The sequence below is a fragment of the Lactuca virosa genome, chromosome 6 (assembly GCF_052849685.1).
Source record: "Lactuca virosa cultivar CGN04683 chromosome 6, Lactuca_virosa_CGN04683_v6, whole genome shotgun sequence".
In the NCBI taxonomy this organism is placed as follows: Eukaryota; Viridiplantae; Streptophyta; class Magnoliopsida; order Asterales; family Asteraceae; genus Lactuca; species Lactuca virosa.
Window position 1 is genome coordinate 58,040,953 of NC_136431.1, and position 21,329 is coordinate 58,062,281.

The 21,329-nt window shown below is 39.7% G+C and overlaps 1 protein-coding gene and 2 non-coding genes across 3 annotated transcripts; 1 reads left to right on the top strand and 2 right to left on the bottom strand.

Moving 5' to 3' along the window:
• Positions 1 to 9,993: 9,993 nt before the first annotated feature.
• On the bottom strand, positions 9,994 to 13,529 carry LOC145121558 (uncharacterized). The gene is made up of 3 exons (XM_079057286.1): positions 13,134 to 13,529; positions 11,074 to 12,398; positions 9,994 to 10,078 (listed from the first exon to the last, which is right to left on the bottom strand). Exons 1-3 carry the CDS (start codon positions 13,527 to 13,529, stop codon positions 9,994 to 9,996), a joined length of 1,806 nt encoding a protein of 601 aa, XP_078913412.1.
• On the top strand, positions 13,039 to 13,145 carry LOC145122965 (small nucleolar RNA R71). Its single transcript, XR_013714848.1, has one exon. It is a non-coding gene; the product is annotated as a small nucleolar RNA R71 (small nucleolar RNA).
• A 2,816-nt stretch (positions 13,530 to 16,345) lies between the features above and the next one.
• On the bottom strand, positions 16,346 to 16,452 carry LOC145122993 (small nucleolar RNA R71). The gene has a single exon (XR_013714874.1). It is a non-coding gene; the product is annotated as a small nucleolar RNA R71 (small nucleolar RNA).
• Positions 16,453 to 21,329: the final 4,877 nt, after the last annotated feature.

Below are 21,329 nucleotides of genomic sequence, written 5' to 3' on the forward strand. Positions count from 1 at the left end.
ACTCATTTTGTGTTCTTCGAGAGTCTGTCGAATAACACAGGTAAGTTTACCCAAGAGTCGCTCCTCACGAGGAGATACTGGAGTATTCACTTCCTCAGGTTGAGGACCTTCACCAACCTCGGGGGTATGGCTACTAACCTGTTCAGCCATTGCTCTGAAATATTGACTAATATTGTATTTTAGAATATTAGGGTTTACTATTACCTAATACTTATATATATATATATATATATATATATATATATATATATATATATATATATTTCTTATGGTTTGTATCCCTATACTTACAATAATTAAGTTCATATGTTGAACTTCCAATAGTTTAAGACTAAATACCAATCCGTGGAATTTAGTTCACTTAAACCACTGCTCTGATACCATGATTGAAAGAACCCCTTTCTATACTTTCATATTTCTGAAAGACCCAAACTTTCATATTTGACAATTGTTATTCCGAAACATGCTACATGCATATTCATAAAACAATATTTTATATTGATAAAACGATTACAAACTACTGGATACAAACCCACTATCTCATAGTGTTATTTAGTACATAACTTCCCAGGATTCTATAGATTTATACATATGGGAGTGCAAAATACAATAGTTTCAAACTATTCGAAAATCTTCTATCAATACAGTAGTTTCAAACTATTCAAAAATCTGCTACCAGTATATAACTATACTGGATGCTTATCTCCTGCAAATTAGTTAAACATTGAGAGGGGTAAGCGGTGGCGCTTAGTGAGTTCAATAATAGATACAATATAACGTTATGCCATATATATACTGTAATATGCCAGAAGCAAAGAGGAACAAGGAACAACAAAGGCATAATGCGAAAAGCTTTCCATATTAATCAATGAGACATAACAAATTCCATACTTGATATAAAATCAATAAAGTTTCAGCACAAATGGCACAGTAAATACTCAAGAATATCATTTTGCTAGAATATTTAGGCTTTCAGCCTTATCTTAGCATACTACCGAGCCAAAGTGATGCCTATGTCATACACTTCATGGTCAACGGTTCATACCAATACCCAAGTGATGCTTATGTCATACACTTCAAGTCAGAGGTACAGCCTTGCTATAAAATAGCAGATACAACAACTCGAGATGATAACATGGAAAAGCACATAGCACATATAACATATAACATACAATTGTTCCTATATATTAAACTCACCGAGAAATAACTGAGGTCAAAATAGTAATTTGGGCAGCACTTCGGCTTTAAATATGACTTTCTTCGTTGAAAACCGGGCTCTGCGAAGGTAGAGCTTCGAAACCGAAAAGATAAATTTTTCGGGCTTCTCGGGAATCTCGGGGTGCGCTTCGGGCTTTGGAATAAGTACCGGGGCTTCGGGGAAAGTCGGAATGTAAGAAAATGTTGAAAAGGGGTGAAAAAGACCAAAATTCAAACATGTAACCGGGAGGTCTCGCACCCTTTATATAGGTGCGAGCCTCGGATCCGAAGCGAGGAGAGGAGGGCATGTGTACGAGGCTCGGAACACGCGACAGCAGGGCGAAGCTTCGGCCGGAGAGCTGGCTGCTTCGGATTGGGTCGGCTGCTTCGGTCCAATGGGAGGAGGACACGAGGGTCGGATCACGTGTTGCATGCGAGGATCACGTGTGGCATGCGAGGATCACGTGCTTCTTCGGACACCTGTGCGACACGCGTTGCTTCTCGGACATGCCACGCAGCAGCTTCGGACACGTGGCCAACTCCGAGCGAGGGTGACGTGGCAATCACTATTCATGCGAAATTTCTCGAAGAATGTGCCCAATCTTCTAAAATCCATAACTTTCTCATACGGACTCCGTTTTTGACGTTCTTTATATGCACGCGTAGAGAAAATTATGCTCTACAACTTTCGTTTAGACTTCGTCGGAAATTTTGACTTTATTTTTATATTATTATTTTTAACAGACCGAGACTGGTAAATCCGTTAAAAATTCATAACTTCTTCATCCGACGTCCGTTTTCGTCAGACTTTTTACCGTTGTACTACTAATGACGAGACCTTCTATTCTCGTTTAGGTTGTGTCGGCTAAAAATCACTCGATCTAAAATTTGAGTTTTTAGCTGTCTACAGCTAAGCTGAAACTTGTAAAAATCATAACTTCCTCATACGAAGTTAGATTTTGGCGTTCTTTTTATCAAACTTCTTGGTTTAACGAATACTACGACTTTCATTTAGATCACTAAGGCTAAAAAGTAGTTTATCAAAAACTCACTTTTTACGTCATTCGGCACCGTGTCGGTTTTATCGCGGATCTTCGATTGGTCATAACTTCTTCGTTATAACTCAGATTTCGACGAGGTTTTCGCCTACGTGTTTCTAACGAGATTATCTACAACTTTCAACAATAAAATTTTACTTATTTCAAGTTTTATATTTTCGCTAAATTTCACTATTTAGCTTTTAATTGGAATCTCATAAGACTTCGAATAATTTATGAGTGATTCTAAACATAGTTTTACCTTATTTCTAGTAAAAACTATCTGTTAGAACTCAGTACTCAATATCACATAATATTTCATAATATTATTTATATAAAACACGATCTCAAAACGTGTATGTTACATATACTCACACAGCCACCACCTTACGGTGGCTTGTGGTGGCAGAAAGCGATTTCAGGGCAACAACCACCATGGTCGGCTGCCATGGTGGGTTTTTCTCTTGATCTCCGGCCAAGAAATCACGCACATACAACAACAAAATCAGCAACAACATCACACGCTAAATTCGCACAAACCAGCCACCTGGTGGCGTACAACGGTCGGAGGTCGGCAACGGAAAGAAACGGCCGTTAGGGCGGCAGTGTTGACGCAGCAACACGATTGGCGGTAGCAGCAGCGGCTACAATCGGCGTTATCGGCGACAGATGGAGCTGGAAGGTGGCACCGACGAAGCAACGGCAGAATGCAGTGGAGGGAAGAAAGCTATTTGCGGCGCTGCAACAGTGGAACGGTGGGCGTCTTCAACCGATGGTGGCGGTCCTCACGGTTTGCTTACGTCTCCGACAACCACGTCACGATAGCGCTCATCGGCGAGGCAGCAGGCGGCGGCCTTGTCGTCGTCGACAAAGGAAGATACGGCAGCAGTGCTTGTGACCTTGACAGTGGAGAGGGGTGGCAGCGCCGGAGGTGGTTGAACGGAGAGTGGCGGCCGGTGGTGATAATTAGGGTTAGGGTTTTAGGTAATGGAACAGTTATATACCCGTTTCCTAACAAACTTCATTCCATAATGGCAGGAATGGTCCCTCTCCATCAAAATCTTTTCGAAACAGCTCCCATATTTACCCATTACACCCCTGCTCCTATAATTCCTTTCATTTTAAGTCCAACAGTTACCAAACAACCCCTAAGTCTCCAAAATCTCTTCAAATTAAGTCCCAATAATTTACCAAGTAGTCCCTGCCTTCATAAATATTTACGAAACCAATCCGAAACTTACACTTTTAACCCCCGACTTCTAAAATCGTGACAGTTAGCTCCTCGAGAACACGCCTTGCTATACAATTTATTAAATAAACGGGGTGTTACAACTCATCCCCACTTAAATTAGATTTCGTCCTCGAAATCATTCCTTACCATTACTTACACGCCAAACCACTCAAGTAACATGGCCACAATCCTAGGTACACTCTAGCCTTTCTAAGGCAGTCTAAATCATCCCTCGCAGGGTTCTAAAATCCGAAAATAAACGAACCCCTTGCAACATGATCACATCTAATCAGTCTAAAATATGTAGTCTCGAAATGATCTGACTCCCTAGCAGACCACCCATGTTGAGCTTTACCAAGCTTAACCTTCCTCGAGTGATCGACCAATGCACACCTTCTGCCTTGATTATCCCGACGCTACCATTAGAAACAAAACCACTGACCATAGTCAACAATAGAGCACTTATTCTTGACAGAAGGCTCAAATAATCATTCGAGTAGAAGATCCATCCCTGCAACGGTTAGACTCAGATGAGAGTTGCGCAACAGGATCAAATCGACTGCTCTGAGATTATTTAATCCCACTGTGGGTGACTTAGCATAACCCAAGCAATCTGTTATTTTTCCCGTACTTGCAACCCAAACCACGAACACTATTACTGCCCAACGCTGAAACTGTCCAAATACTGAACTGCCTGAAATAGTGTGCTGCCACATGGCTGCTTTTCAAAATCTACCGAGACCTTCCGGGTCTCCAACTGATCGGGTCCATGCGTCGAATCCTGACGTCACCAAACCCAAGGCTAAAAGTGATTGCTACCTGACCATTGGTAGCCTGATATCACAAACGACCTTATACGGTCCATTGCTTCCCTGTTCCCATAACTGTAGTGGCGTTCCTACGGTCGTCTCGCTGGCTCAACCAGATCTAACCCATTTGGGTAATTCCGTAATCCAATCCGTGGATTTCCATATCCTCACGGTTGCACCCGAACTGGTGGGTACTACTATTCCTTCCGCGATCCAAATAACACTCTCCTGCTATCTACCAACCTAGTGAATTCTACGGCTACACCCGTAGTCTTACAACACTCTAGCACTATCTGCCAACCTCGTAAATGCTACGGCTACACCCGCAGACTTACAACACTCTAGCACTACCTGTCAACCTCGTGAATGCTACAACTACACCTGCAGACTTACAACACCCTGGCATTATCTGCCAACATTGTGAATGCTACAGATACACCCGCAGACTTACAACACTTCTCACACTATCTCAAGTGCCGATTACCAACCTAAACACATCCAACGTAGAGCACACGCACACGATCTAACATCCAAAACTGAACTTGAATCTTAACTAGACCTCTAACATGGTTCCCTAAACTTGTTATCCGACGCCAAGGAAAAGCGTGAACCAAATGTTGAAACGTTTTTTGAACTCCTAACTCACCCAATCCTCAATCAAGACAGCCACTCGACCGCCTTCCTTCCTGACGAGGATACGAAACTCATCCTAGTTTCATACCTATTATGGCTCCCTAGTACCTGGTCTATTCTCCCCCACTTAGCTTCATCTAAGTCTTCACGACACGTGAGAATCGAAGGATTCCCAATCCTTCTTGCTTTCTAATAATCCACCGATGACAACCTGTACTTACCAATGCTAGCGATCACTTACCAGTTAAACCCTAAGATCGCCCATCCTCTGTAATCTTGAAGAATACTCTTGAAATTTGGTCCAGCCTGACACCTCAATCCATCTTCCATGCTGACAACTGGAGGCCTTGATCTTCACTCTGGATGATGAATCCTCGCTCCCACTTCCAATCTTGCAGCACCAATGAACTCTATCCGAACACAACCCATTCGAGAATTACAATTCTCTTGAATATTCCATGACCAAACACCCATGCGTCTACACTCGCAACTGACTCCACTATCTTCCAAAGTTCATCCATAGATAATTGTCGACCATACCTGAACCATGATAGATCCACTGAACTCTGACTTTGATATTGCCATATTTATACATATTTTTAGGCAATATTTATTTACATTTTTATTGATATTTGGTTATTTGCATGGAACTATGGTACTTATAAGGATAAGTTGTTATTTGCAGCCAAAGTAGAGCATTTTCGAAGAAAGGGACCAGAATTGACAATACTTGGAACATTGGAGACTTGGAGTACAAAAGTTGAAGAAATTCACGGATTTAACCGGTGTCACGACGTGAACCATAAGCCCACGACGTGGCATGAATATTCCAGAAGATAAGTACGCGCGAAGCAAGAATCCTTGCCCGATACGGATAACTCTCAATTCATGACGTGAAGCTTCCTGTCACGACGTGAATCACGACTTTCGGGAAAAGTATATAAACTCTTGGTTTATAATTCAATCAATTACTAAAAACACTTCTGTTAGTTCGAATCCACTTTCCCTCAATGGTTTATAATTTAGCTATGACAATTACTGTTGGTACCAATTAAGATAGTATTAGCAATTTAGTTCTAAATCTACTAACTTTAATTAATTCATGTAAGTCTATATATGGTCACACAATAGTTAACACATAATCAATTATTGAATAAGATTGGTGCCATGTAAGATTTATTAATCAAAACACAATTACAGTCATAATATGAGTTCTCTAGCATGGCTTAATTCAATGATTCAATTACTTATCTAAGATTGGTTTGATCTTAGCTCTAATAAACTAGTGTTCACTGAATTATTAGGTATTCAAATTCATGCAGATTTGTATTCACTAACTACACAGAACAAGAATTTAAAGTAATCAAATATTAAATTAAACATGCTAGGTAAAATCAATCAACACAAGCATATTACCAACAAGTAAAGTCAAATCTAATGCATCAAAACCATGAGATCCAGCTTCATCTAGCTAACAGAAGCAGCTAGATTTAGCTGGACATACTAGCAATTAAACAAGCATAAATCAAAGTATAAGACATGTTCAAGTATCAACAATTAAACTAATTATGAACCTCTACTCTTTTGGTGTTGAAAACCTTTTTCCAAGACTTTTCTTATGCTAAAATTCGTCTTCTGAAAATCTTTTCTCTAGCCAAAAGCTTCTCAAGTCGTAATGAGCAAGAGAATTTATAATATCTGATTTTTACCAAGTTCACGTCGTGAACCATAAGGATTCACGTCGTGAATGCGTGTTTTCCGTATTCGACAAGGACTCTTTCACCCGGATGCATATCTTCTAGAATACTCTACTCACGTCGTGAACATCAAATTACTCACGTCGTGAGCATGTTTTTTGCTGAGTTTTTCATCCTTCTTCCTTTCAAGCCTCCAAAGTTCCAAGTATTGTCAGTTCTAGTCCCTCTCTTCGAAAATGCTTTACTTTAGCTGCAAATAACAATTTATCCTTATAAGTACCATTATTCTATGCGAATAACCAAAATATTAATAAAAATGTAAATAAATATTGCCTAAAAATATGTATAAATATGGCAATATGAAAATACCCCACACTTGTTCTTTGCTTGCCCTCAAGCAAATCTAATTATTAATTCAAACCTTGATCACCATCATTACATAGAATAATCCAACTCAAACTCAGCCATTATGCCAAGACCTCAACGCATGCATTTGTGTCTAAAGTTTTTCCTAAGTAACCCCCCTCAATTCTAAATACTCACAATCCTCATAAACACTCACCCACTTCTTTTGAACAATGCTCATTTTATGCAACCCTTCGAATCCATCCTCAGAACACTCTCTAACCTCAAGGTATTTTTGTAAAGCCACCCAAGCATACATAAACTTAGAGAATTACAACTTTTAGAAGATACCACAATATGGAGCTCTTAAATTCTTCACTTCTTGAAATTTTGATCTTTGATTCCTTTGAATTCACTAACTTCTTGTGTAATTTTGATATCTTCAACTTTTGAAACTTCAGAATTTCCGATCTTTGATCTTCATACTTTGATACTTTTATGCTCCAAAAATTCTTCAATTTTTCACTTTTTGGTAATTTCTCTCTCTCTCTTTTTTTTACATGTACTCACTTTTTTATATCTCTCAAAAACCTACATGCTTAAGCAGGGGCGCTTTACTTCAACCCTTATTGGTTAAGATATTAGTCTACGTGCAATGACTACATAAGCTTTCCTGGATACATTTCAGGTTTAGGCTGCTAAACATATTGCATCCCTCAAACTAAGCGAGGTTGTGTTTTTGTCCCATGATTTCACTAAAATAAAGGAGGCCACAAATGCACTATAACGTATATTGGCTCAACTAAACATTTGAGCTCTTATCGGATCATCCCAATGAAACACTAGCAACTTAAGTTCAAATTATTATTACTAGAACTAATATTAGATTATTATTTCAAACCTATGAAATTTTTTTAAATTCCCTAAGATTTCTAGCAATTTACTTATTTACTTTTTCGACCCCCTACCCCACACTTATTACATACAATGCCCTCATTGTATGCATAAACTAAATTAAAAGCAATAAAAGGGAGAAAAAGGAACAGACTCCCCTGGGATAGTGGCGTGATCGAACTCCATAAGTGTGGACAAAATGCGCATCTCGAATGTAGAACTTCTTCGAAATATGACCGTGGATCTTGATCTCGCGAAAGATGTAATAAGCGTCAATGAAATATGGAATCGAGACTTCAAACTTCAACAAAGGTGGTGTAAATCTCCAAACAAAAAGAATAATGTGGGAAAGCATTCGCCACATTAAATGGTAAAGAAACCGAGCCAAAATAATCTTCATGACAATCCCAAGAAGAAAAGTGGTGATCCATGTAGTAATATGCATCAATGGCTTCATCTTTGGGGAACTACATGAGTCACGTCGTGAATGATAAGAAGGACCACGACGTGAAATCGAGAAAATGTGGAAAGTAGAAACCCGTGAAAACTTGACTCACGGCGTGAATTTTAGGGAGTCACGACGTGAGTTCTGGACATACTGAAAATTGTTCTGTCTTCACTTCTTAACTTCAAACAAATGTCTTAATTGATTAAGATGTTGATTTTATGACTCTTCTCTACACTAATCCTCTCCCTTGACTCACCCCCACACTTATTTAAAATTGTGGGTCTTGACTTGAGACTCTAAACTCTAACGACACTTGTCTAAACGAACACGACTCTTGACTCGACTTTACTCTCTTCCCAAAACTCCTAGCAAGCTATAATCAAACAACCAAAAGAAAATAAAAGTAACATAATAATAAACCAACAAGTGTTTCAAAGTTCTCAAACAAATTAAAACCAAATAAACTAGAAACTAAAAACTAAATAAAATCAAATCAATCATCCTCATCATCATCATGCGCTCTACTTGTACCCGCTCCATCTCCTCCTTGGTTTCTATATTCACTCCACCAAGGGCAAATCGGGTAATGATTCCCCAAATGAGGAGGTTGCTCAACATGGAAATGTTGAATCATATTTTCCATTGTACCCCCAATCCAATTCACGCTTAACGAAAGTTGATCAAAATAGCATGTCATATCACCCCCAAAGTTGGGTCCGCTAATGGGTGCTTGTTGGTGCACCGGCTGTCCTCGTTCACCTCTCCCTATCACATTCCTTCGCCTTGGCCATGGTTGTGGCTGCCGCTCGGGTTGTTCACCCGACTGCTCACCACCCTCATCATCTGATGGCAAAATACCCCAGTGAGATCCAAAGTTCTGAACAACCCGCATTGTCTCCAAATAACCCATGCTAAACTCATTCCCATCCATGCAAGTCATGGAACGAGTGATATCAGGAACAAGCAAACCATACGATCGGGCCAAACGTGTAATGAATTGCCCTCCACAGATAGGGCTCCCAGGACGAGAACTAGCAGCAGAATCTGCCAGAAAGCGTGCCAAAAAGTAAGGAATGTTGCAACACACTCCCGACTGTAAGATACACCATAAGAAAAACAGATTATGCTTCATTACTTTATCCCCATGCCTCCTGTGGTTGATGGAAAACGTTATGAGTCGGTGGAGTAATCGGTGTATAGGGGACCGAATGCTGCTCTCGGGAGACACTCCGGAATTGAATATCCCGGATGCAATATTGTGCCAGAAACCAAACCCAGTTGCACCATCTGTATAACCTCTGACCGCTTCCCTTAAGAACATGCCAAACTCAGGAGTCATTGCCTCTTGGGGGTTATATATCCCCACCCTCCAAGAAAACTCCACAAGGCTGCATTCATGGTACTCTCCCCCGAGACGGAATACCAAAGCTTGCTGAAAATGAGGGTCTTGGACATTCTCATGGAATGTCACTGTCGAGAAGAACTCCACACAAAATTCCTTATAACCCTCTCTTGAATTCTAAATAAGTTGTGCCACCCTCTACATGTAAATGAAAATCCATTTCCCAAAAATATTTTCGTGAGATACTGGGACATTCGATCAACAAGCCCAACCTCCCTCAACCTTGCCCAATTAATTGTAGGAGCAACAGCAATGTCACGGTTGTAAAGCCACCCCAAACGGTTGTTCCAGCGGGTCAAACTATCTTGGGACATTGTTGTTGAGAAATTGTAGAACGGATGTAAACTCGACACCCCTGTCGGAATTTCTCTCCTGGGAGCCATTGCTGCAAAAAAATAAACAGAAAACACAGCCCACAAAGATATCCCAAAATATTAGAATTAAACAGAACAAGAAATCTCAAGTCCCAGGATTCACGTCGTGATCCCAAAATATTAGAATTAAACAGAACAGGAAATCTCAAGTCCCAGGATTCACGTCGTGAATCCATAAAGATTCACGTCGTGAAGTTGTAATCGAGGTCAGAATCGGTCAAGGCAGAAATCAAATCAGGCCAACAATGTCAATGGGGTTTACTCCTAGGGCGATTTCAAACTCATTACAAACACATGCAGCAAGAAATTCACAGATTTAGGGTATCAATTTTTATAATTAAGTGGAATGCAAACCCTAACCCCTAAATCTAGTAAATAAGTCAACAATAAACAATGTGAAGAATATTAAGTTACCTAGAATGGTGAATTACGTAAGCACAAGAAGAATATGAGGAGTGTCGGCCGCAATTGCGAAGAGGGGGGACCAGAAAACCACTTCTCACTTCGTGGGAAATAAGAATGAAGTAGGTCAATTGAGTTTTCTTATCTTTAATCTGTGGTCCCGTGAGTTTCAGGATTCACGTCGTGAAGTCGTAAAGGGTTCACGTCGTGAATCAGGTCTGGGCTATACAATTGGGCCATTCAATTTAAAGATTAAGTGAGTTGGACTACTATCAGGCTAATGAATTGGGTAATATATCGGCCTAAAAAGGAATCCGTACGTCATACTAGACTCACGTCGTGAACCCTTTAGAATTCACGACGTGAACTCGTCTGTTTCTTAAAAACTAAATTGTAATTAATTATTACCACTTAATTAAACTGACCCCACTCTAAGTGCTATATTATGTATAAAGTGATTTGGATGATATGATCGATTTCCCTAAAACTATTTTTTTTTGCAAAAACTAAAAAGAAAAATAAAGAAAACGCAAACCAAACTCGGGTTGTCTCCCGAGAAGCGCTTCTTTTTGAGGAGTCTTGAGCTGGACTCCGTGCCTCCTACGTTGAATCTTCAGATGAATCCATCACCAGCTGGATTTTCTGCTCCTTCCAACGCCTCTTAGTCTCTAATTTTTCTTCACACTTAAGCTCCATAGTATCCTTCTCTTCCTTCACCACTGGACTAGTCACCTTTGATGTAACTTCTTCTTCATCACTCGACATTTCATCATTTTCCTCACTTATCAAAGAAGTTGGATTCGTGTAGGCAATGACTTCAACTAAAAACGGAACGGATGCTCTTGGTTTTGTTCGTTTAACTTGTCGAATCGTTTTGATTTCTTCTTCCATAAGCTTCTCTAATTCTTCAAGTTCACTTTCTTCATCAATATTGAAAACCTCTTCTTGAACACCACTCCTCTTGAAACCATCTTCTATTCCAAAAATTTCCTTCTCATCTCCAACTCTCAAAGTGAGCTTGGATTCGCGTATATCAACCAAAGCTCCAGCAGTGTTAAGTAATGGGCGACCAAGAATAATCAGAACATTGGGATCTTCTTTCATATCCAAAACCACAAAGTCTATTGGAAAAACGAATTTCCCAATTTTCACGAGAATATCTTCCACAATGCCCCGGGGTTGTGTCATTGAACGATTTGCCATGTGAATAGTCATTTTTGTAGCCTTCAACTGCTGAATATTCAACTTTTGATAAAATGAATAAGGCATCAAATTTATGCTAGCCCCAGAATCGGCTAAAACATAAATCTTCATATTATTCCCAAACTCGCATGGAAGAGTGAGGCGTCCAGGATCCCCCATTTTCTTAGGTATCTCTCCCATTACAGCTTTTGAGCTTTGCTCACTTAGAATCACCTTAGAATTCTTTTTTAGTTGCTGACGAGTGTCTATCAAGTCTTGTAAAAACTTTGCATAATCGAGAATTTTGGATAATGACTCGACAAAAGGAGTATTAATCGGGATACCCTTCACATGCTTAATAAACTCCAAATGCTCTCTTTCCAGTGGACTAAGATCAGCTCGGGAGGGAAACGGTAGAGGTGGATGATAAGTCGGGACGAATTTTTGTTCAGACCATTCCCACGACGTGAACAGAGCGGGTTCACGACGTGAACTGGGTATTCCAACAGATTCTTCATTTTCGAGTTTCGGCTTCTTCGGCTTTGGATCGGGCTGCTTTGGTTCCACTTCTAGTGCTTCTAGGAACTCAGAGATGGCTTCTTCTTCAGTCTCAATCATCATAACCTGGGACTGAGTCTTCTTTTCGGGAAATTGTGAAGATAATTTGTTACTCACCAAAGTAGTGAGTTGACCAACTTGGACTTCTAGATTATGAATCAATGCTTGATGATTTCTTAATGAGGCTTGCTGGTCAATCATCATTTTGTGCTATTCTTTCATCATGTTCATGTGTTCTTTTAGCACTGCATCGGCATCATCATGCCTTTTCTCGGAAACTTCCATAAATTTGGTCAAAATGTTTTCCAAGTCTACTTTTTTTTCGGCTGGTGGTTGCTCTTTTTGGTAGATGCCTCAGCCTGTTTGCTTATATTTTTCTTATTTTTGCCTCTTGTATTCATCATATGGCAACCACTCTTTCTTTGGTTTTCTCCAGTCTTCATCATACTTGTCCCCACTTGAGTAGCAAACTTGAGCCTTCTTGTTCCCATATTCATCCAAATTGCAATCTTTAGTCAAGTGTGGCCCACTGCATCTCTCACATCCAACTCTTATTACATGAACTGATTGGTCCATTTGGGTCAATCTCCGGCCCATAGTATTGAGCATTTCCATCATAGCAGCCATCTCTTCAGAATATGCACCCCCACTGCCTTTTGCTCCATCTTGTCTTGGGTTGTGGTATTCACGAGAGTGTTTTGCGAATTCTTCAACTAACTCCTTGACCTCCCTTGGATTCTTCTTTGTCAGTGGCCCTTAAGAATCAAGGAGTTTCCTTGTCATAACATTGACCCCATCATAGAAAATAGACATCTCTTGTTGAACATTAAGATCATGTTGAGGACAATTTCTTATCAATCCTTTATAACGCTCCCATGCCTCGTATAATGACTCCCCCGGTTGTTGCTCAAAGTTGGCTATTGCCTTCTTGAGTTTAGCTATCTTGGATGGTGGGCAAAATTGGTCTAGAAACTGCTCACGCATTTGAGCCCATGTAGTGATTGTACCCGGTGGTAGTGCTTTTAACCAATCCTTAGCAGCTCCCTTAAAAGTAACGGGAAGCATCCTTAGCAAGACGGTATCTCTATTCACATTTGGGACATTGAAATAATCTGCAATGTCATTGACCTCATCTAGATGCTTAAAAGCATCCTCATGATCTTTTCCATATAATGGAATATCCTTCAGTGCAGTCAAGATATGTCCCTTCAGCTCGAATGTGGCAGTGGCAGGAATCGCGAGTTGTACTAAACTGGGACCAACATCATCTCGAATTCGCTTCTTATAAGCTCCCATGGACATTTCTTCAATGTTTGCCATCTCGTCTCTTTGCTCGTCCTCAGGTTCACTTGTAAATAGTCCAAACTCGGTCTCAGATTCGTATTCGGATTCGTTTGGAATCGGTATTGGATCGATGCTCTCAACTTTGCTCTTGTCCTTTGAAGATGAACTTGACTCTCCCGTTTTCTTCCCCGACTTCTTTGAGAACACTGACTTGAATTCTTGTAAGGGTGTCTTCTTTGGTGTTTGATCTTCTTTCACGTTCTTATCTTTCTTTTTGTGAAGGGCGGACTCTGGATCTTCAAGAGGTGGCACCAAAGGTGTGTTAGAGCCCCTGGTCATGAACTCCTGCAAAATAAACAAAGAAAAAAAAACGTAAAACTGAACTAAGAAAGACAAACTAAACTAAAGAAAACGAGGAATCACAGGATTCACGTCGTGAGTATGTAATGCTCACGTCGTGAGTTCTGTAATGCCAGAAAAAAATGAAACTGAAAACACAATTACATTTATAATATGAGTTCTCTATCACGGCTTAATTCAATGATTCAATTACTTATCTAAGATTGGTTTGATCTTAGCTCTAATAAACTAGTGTTCACTGAATTATTAGGTATTCAAATTCATGCAGATTTGTATTCACTAACTACACAGAACAAGAATTTAAAGTAATCAAATATTAAATTAAACATGCTAGGTAAAATCAATCAACACAAGCATATTACCAACAAGTAAAGTCAAATCTAATGCATCAAAACCATGAGTTCCAGCTTCATCTAGCTAACAGAAGCAGCTAGATTTAGCTGGACATACTAGCAATTAAACAAGCATAAATCAAAGTATAAGACATGTTCAAGTATCAACAATTAAACTAATTATGAACCTCTACTCTTTTGGTGTTGAAAACCTTTTTCCAAGACTTTTCTTCTGCTAAAATTCGTCTTCTGAAAATATTTTCTCTAGCCAAAAGCTTCTCAAGTCGTAATGAGCAAGAGAATTTATAATATCTGATTTTTACCAAGTTCACGTCGTGAACCATAAGGATTCACATCGTGAATGCGAGTTTTCCGTATTCGACAAGGACTCTTTCACCCGGATGCATATCTTCTAGAATACTCTACTAACGTCGTGAACATCAAATTACTCACGTCGTAAGCACGTTTTTTGCTGAGTTTTTCATCCTTCTTCCTTTCAAGCCTCCAAAGTTTCAAGTATTGTCAGTTCTAGTCTCTCTCTTCGAAAATGCTTTACTTTAGCTGCAAATAACAATTTATCCTTATAAGTACCATTATTCTATGCGAATAACCAAAATATTAATAAAAATGTAAATAAATATTGCCTAAAAATATGTATAAATATGGCAATATCACTAGGATCGACCAAAATCTTAGATAGTAATTGAAGTGAATAAATTTAGGTGTGCTAGAGAACATAAATTATGACCATAATTGTGTTTGCCTAATCTTACATAGTAAATTCATAATCTGCAACTTATTCTGTGTTTGATTGTGTGTGACCGTACATAGTTTTACATGAATTAGTTGAATATTAGTAAATTTAGACTTAAATTACTAATCCAATAACAACCAACTTGATAATCCATAATTGTTAGCTAACCATAAAGAAGAAGTGGATTCGAACTAAACAAGAGTGTTTTTAATTATTGATTGAATTTGAGTTAAGTTCGTCTGATCTTGCAAAATCAGATAAAAACCCTTCCTTTGTTAGTAATTAGGTTAATTTAGTAGTAGATAAATTAATAAGTCAAAACCGTTCCCTGTGATCGACACCCGACTTACCCAACTATTCTATAATTTTGACTAGGTACACTGCCTAGGTGCAATTTAGTTAGTAAGGTAGTTACGTTATAAATATTAAAATTATGTGTAGCTAATTGCACACATCAAGTTTTTGGCGCCGTTGCCGGGGAACAAATTATTTGAATGTTTATTTATTTTGCTTTAACTTAATCGATCCTTTTTGTGGCGTAAAACCTGCAAAAAGTTATTTTTCAATATCGTTTATATTCTTGTAGTACTGAACTCACGACGTGAGCCTTAGTGGCTCACGACGTGAATCCAATGTTTTCTAGTTTTCTTTGTTTTTAAGTTTGCTTTTCTATTTTAGTTCAGTTTTACGTTTTTATTTTGTTTATATTACAGGAGTACATGACCAGAGGGTCCAATACACATTTGGTACCACCTCTTGAATATCCAGAGTCTGCCCTTCACAAAAAGAAAGATAAGAACGTGAAAGAAGATCAAACACCAAAGAAGACACCCTTACAAGAACGCAAGTCAGTGTTCTCAAAGAAGTCGGGGAAGAAAACAGGAGAATCAAGCTCATCTACAAAGGACAAGAGCAAGGTCGCAAGTTTAGACCAAATACCTATCCAAAACGAATCTGAATACGAGTTCGAGAACGATTTTGGACTATATACGAGCGAACCCGAAGACGAGCCAAACAACGAAGTGGCTAACATTGAAGAAATGTCAATGGGAGCTTACAAGAAGCGTATTCGAGAAGATGTTGGTCCGGGCTTAGTACAACCACCGATACCTGCCGCTGCCATATTCGAGCTGAAAGGACATATCCTTAGTGATCTTAAGCATATACCATTTTATGGGAAGGATCATGAGGATGCATTTAAGTATCTAGATGAGGTCAACGACATTGCTAACTACTTCAATGTCCCGAATGTCAATAGAGATACCATCTTACTAAGGATGCTACCAGTCACTTTCAAAGGAGTTGCAAAAGACTGGTTGAAAGCACTTCCTCCTGGTACAATCACTACTTGGGCTCAATTGCGTGAGCAATTTCTAGATCAGTTTTGCCCACCTTCCAAGATAGCGAAACTCAAGAACGCAATAGCCAACTTTGATCAACAACCAGGGGAGTCACTATACGAAGCTTGGGAGCGCTACAAGGGGTTGTTAAGGAATTGTCCTCAACATGATCTAAATGTTCAACAAGAGATGTCTATTTTCTACGATGGGGTCAATGTTATGACAAGGCATGTAACACCCGAAATCCAGAAGACCCAAAAAGGAAAGAAAAACCCCAAGTCAGAGGGGTCAACTCGTCGAGTCCAAGGAAGAACTCGATGGGTCGGAACGTGTCCCGTGTCGCGGATTAAGTGACCGAATCGACGAGTCGGGGAGACTGACTCGGCGAGTCTGGTCTGGGTTTAAAAACCCTAATTTCGGGACTTGGTACCCTATTTAAACATCATTTCAGGCCTCCACCCCAGCCTCCATCACTCCCCTCACCTACTCTCGAAACCCTAATCAACCTTGTGGAGTATTGAGCTAGTTTCTTGCCTTTATGAGTGATTTAAAGCTTGGAGAAGGAAGGAGACTCTTAGTGGTGCAAGAAGGAGCTATAGATCCAGAGTTGGTGTGGTATTTCAGATCATTTGAAGGTATAAAGCTTATACCTTAACTGTTAATCATCTAGATCCGCTTTCTACCTTGTATTTTGCCACTTTTGGGCCATTTCCAAGGTTAATCCGGGTATTAAGCCCTTGAGGATGTGTTGGACTTCAGATCTGGACACTCTTGAGCTTTAGAAGCTTAGAGTTGCTAGCTTTATCTAGCTATGGCTCCATTTCATGTCCTAGACCTTCATTTTAGCTTGGCTTAAGAGTTTTAGCTTCATAGCACCTTGCATGCACGTAAAGTTAGCAACTTTACGTGTAATATTAGCCTTAAGAGTCCAGATCTATGAGTTGGAAGCAATGGAATGGACTGTAATCGACAGAATTGAGATGTTACAAAGAGGACTCGGCGAGTCGGTTCATGGACTCGGTGAGTCGGGTCGCAAACCCAAATCCCTTCGGGATAAGTCATACCAATGAGTTGAGTTGGTGAAGGACTCAGCCAGTCTGGGTCCATAATGGTCATGAAGATCATAGTACTCGACGAGTTCAAGGAGGAACTCGACGAGTCCAGGGCAATCTCCTTAGTTATGAAGGTGAACTCGACGAGTTGTTCATACAACTCGGCGAGTCGGTTGAGGATGGTCCCGATTGAATGGTTGAAGGAGAACCGTCAAGTTCTTGCTAGACTCGACGAGTTAAGTCGGGGGTTGTAATGGATCGGAGGAATATGGACTCGACGAGTTGGTAGAACAACTCGGCGAGTCAAGTCAACTGGAAGTTGACTTTGACCGATGACTTTGACCAAGTTTGACCAGGGCTGACTTTTGGATTATTGTGGTCTAAATGTTGTTTTGGGTATTAATAGTTCCGAAAGCCAAAGGGTCAGAGGTTCAGAAGTGCCAGTTAGCAGTCAGAAGTTCTTCAGCAGTGCGAGGTGCGTCTCCTCACTGTGTGCATGGGTCTACGGCCACAATACCCGGGGGTTAGCCCTAGGCACTTATTGTGATATGTTCGGATTTAGATCCGTTACCGGGGTTAGCCCGATGCAGTTTATATATTCCATATTTCGGTCCGATGCCGGGTGGTACCCGAGGCAGTAGAGTATGTGTAGTTATACTTGTTGTCTTTGTGATACTTGTATGTGCCTGGTAGGGAGGTGAGTCGGACGAAGTCTCGTGTCTCATAACTATCCGAGTATGGACGAGGTTCCGTATCTCATTAGTAGCGGAGTAGGGGCGAGGCCCGAGTTGGTAGGGAGGTGAGTGTGGGCGGGGGCCCATATCTCACTATCAGCAGGAGCATGGACGGGGTTCCATGGCTCATCAGTAACAGGACAGGGGCGAGGCCCAGGTTAGGCGAGGCCTTAGATCAACAGTACAGTAGAGTATGCTTAGCTTTATGATATGTGTTATGTTATATGTTTGTATTTGTTAGTAGCGGGCGAGGCCCAGAGACAGGCGGGGCCTAAGGGAACAAATCTGTATACCGAGCGGGGCTCGATGCCAGGCGGGGCCCGATGCCGGGACTAGTCCCGAAGCAGCGGGGGGGGGGGGGGCAGTATGTGGTTATGTGTATAGTATGTGGTAGTATGGGGAACTCACTAAGCTTCGTGCTTACGGTTTCCAGTTTTGGTTTCAGGTGTATTAGAACTGCATGCTAGATTAGGACTAAGGATCTAGGAAGATGCCTTATGTGCCTGTTATATGTAAGAGCTTTATGAATTGCAGGCTAGTATAGATTCCTGAGTAGAGGATAGAACAACCTGATTGAATTATGTGGTTAGTTTTCCCAATGCCCGAATGCTGCTTGCTTTGTGTTATTAGGAGTTTTAGTTATCTCTAATTAACTAGTAAGCGAATATGTTAAGTTACATATTGCAAGGACTAAATAATTTCAGAAGGTTAGGTTTAGCCCTATTTCCCAGCTCTTTTCTGAGTCCAACCGTTGTAGGGTAGGACCTCTCATTCGAAGAATTATCTAGTCTAAGCGATATGTAATGGTATTCACGAGTTAGTTAAGGGGAGATAACAGGGACTTCTTATGCAGGTGATGGCAGATAGTGAGTTGGAGGTTACCTTAGGACAAGCCTAGGATGAGAGTAGTGTTATTAGCAGTGAAAGGGACTTGGTGTAGTCGAGACAATTCTTGAGGAAAGTACGGATAGATGTGGAAGGTAGTAGGGGCACCATACTACTGAAAGCAGAGGATTTGTACTCGATTCAATAGGGGCTGAGATAAAGCCGGGGAACTTGTAGTGTATGTGTGTGTGGTCCCTCAGTAGAGATATGTATATTGATGGTAGTTAAGATATGTTGCAGAATAGTGACACTACGGGGTAGACCAGTTGGCGGATCAGGCGCCAGAGAAGGATCATGCTCGGGTTCAGGGACCGAGCAGCTCGAGGAGCGGATGAGGGAGTTTGTATCAGTTGAGGTTACGCGCAATATTCTAGATCAGACTCCTGTGATCTTTGGCATGGTCAAGGAGGGCATATTGGATATATTGGATGAGAGGCTGGGAGCCTTCCGCACAGAGATGGTGGCCATAATGGGAGCGCGTACTTTGACATTCCGAGAGTTTAGAGCTTGTGGCGCACCGGATTACCATGGGGCTAGGGACCCCATCGCTAGCAGCAGGTGGCTGGCTGATGTTGCCAACGCTTTCCGTACGAGCCGGTGTCCCAAGGGGGACAAGGTCCGACTTGCCTCCTGTCTATTGAAGGACAGAGCACGGGATTGGTGGGAGGAGGTTGGACATGCCATTAGAGATGATGCCGCGTTGGACGCGATGACATGGACTGATTTGTCGGCTAGGTTCAGGGCCGAGTTTGCACCAGTTATTTGTTGGATTAATGTCTAAGTCCATAACTATATTTGGTATGTACTTAACCCGACCCGGCATGGTCCATTTGGGTTGCACTTCACCGGCACAATTTATATGGATAGTCTTTTGAGAATAGTATATTTAGTATTTATATTAATATATTATAAGTTCTAATATATTAATATGGAATCATATTATTTAATTAGTATTGATCAAGAATTAATTTAGAATTAATTAAGTGATCAGAAAGAACTAATTAAATATGGACTCTTATATATATGGAATGGGCCGAGTTCATTTAGGTTGGGCTAAGCTTTCATGGATGGTCCACGGAGCTTTTAACCCATGGATCCTATGTAAATGAAAGGTCATGGGTATTAGGGTTTACATGGATGTAACCCTAATCCTCCATAATATATAAAAGGGTCATTGGCTCACAAAATTGGCACAAGTGTGTGAAAATAAGAGTGGGCCGATTTTAGTGTGCATACATATTCTCTCAAGTTCTTCCAAGGTGTTTTGGTGATTTATGATTCCATTTGAGGCTTCCACACTATTGGGGCTAAGCTCTTAAAGCTTGAAGACATCAAGCTACATCAAAAGGTATGTCATCTAACTAGAACTTTGTAGTATAGGTGTTTCATAATATGCTAGTTAGGATGAAACCTTGGAATAGTTAATATTTGCATGTATAATAGAGAAAATATAGATCCAAGGTTTATAGGGTTGCATGTACACCATAGGATGTTGTAGTATACTAAAACCCAACAGTGGTATCAGAGTCATGGGTTGTTTTCTGTTATATTGATGCAAATGTTTTATTTTCAAGTTGAAAAAAAAGGAAAAAAAACATGACGTTTGTCAAATTTTAAGATAATTACTTGTTTTGTGAAAAACGAATTATTTGTAAAATTTGAATCATTTGTTATATGAGTTGAATTAGGTCAAATTTAGTAAAAGATAAAATGATATGATTATTTTATTAGTTTTAAAAGTTTGATCTAAATGTTTTAAGGAGTTACATATTTTGTCATAAAATTTTGGAGCTCAAAAGTTTTTTTTAAAGTTGTGATCTTAAGGGTTTTTGAAACTTCCATAAGTTATGGATATGAAAGTTTTTTTAAAAAAAAAAAAATTGATTCAAAGTTTTTATGGAGTTACAAAATTTGGTGTTAATGTTTTAAAGAATTCCATAACTTGTTCTTAAGTTATGGAACATGAAAAGTTTCATCATAAAACACCATTAATTCCATAAGTTATGGAATCCAAAGGTTTTCAAGAATTACAAAACTTGCCCTCAAGTTTTGGAATTTGAGAAAAGTTTTTTATGAAAAAAAGAATTGAATTCTAAAACTCTTGGGTTCATAACTTAAACAATTAATTAAATGGTTTTAATTTTGAGTTTAATAATTGGAATTATGATGTTTTGTTGAATAGTTCAAATTAACTCTTATGGACTTTATTAATAGTTAATTAAAGCGTTTAATTAAAAGAGTATTATTAATCCATAAATATATGGTTTGAGTTTAATTAAATTAAAAGTCTAGTTTAATTAATAGATTAAACCACCAAGTATTTTAAATGTCTAAAATACACCCTTATACTATTATAATATTAAAAGTTTAATATATTAT

Excerpts from the sequence above, each read along its gene's own strand:
- LOC145121558 (XM_079057286.1), bottom strand. The coding sequence starts at position 13,529 with ATGGCAAACATTGAAGAAATGTCCATGGGAGCTTATAAGAAGCGAATT. Across the intron at positions 12,399-13,133 it reads AGATAGCTAAACTCAAGAAG|CAAGCCTCATTAAGAAATCA; the intron begins GCAATAGCCAAC and ends ATGATTGACCAG. Across the intron at positions 10,079-11,073 it reads GATTCATCTGAAGATTCAAC|CAATGGCTCCCAGGAGAGAA; the intron begins GTAGGAGGCACG and ends ATTTTTTTGCAG.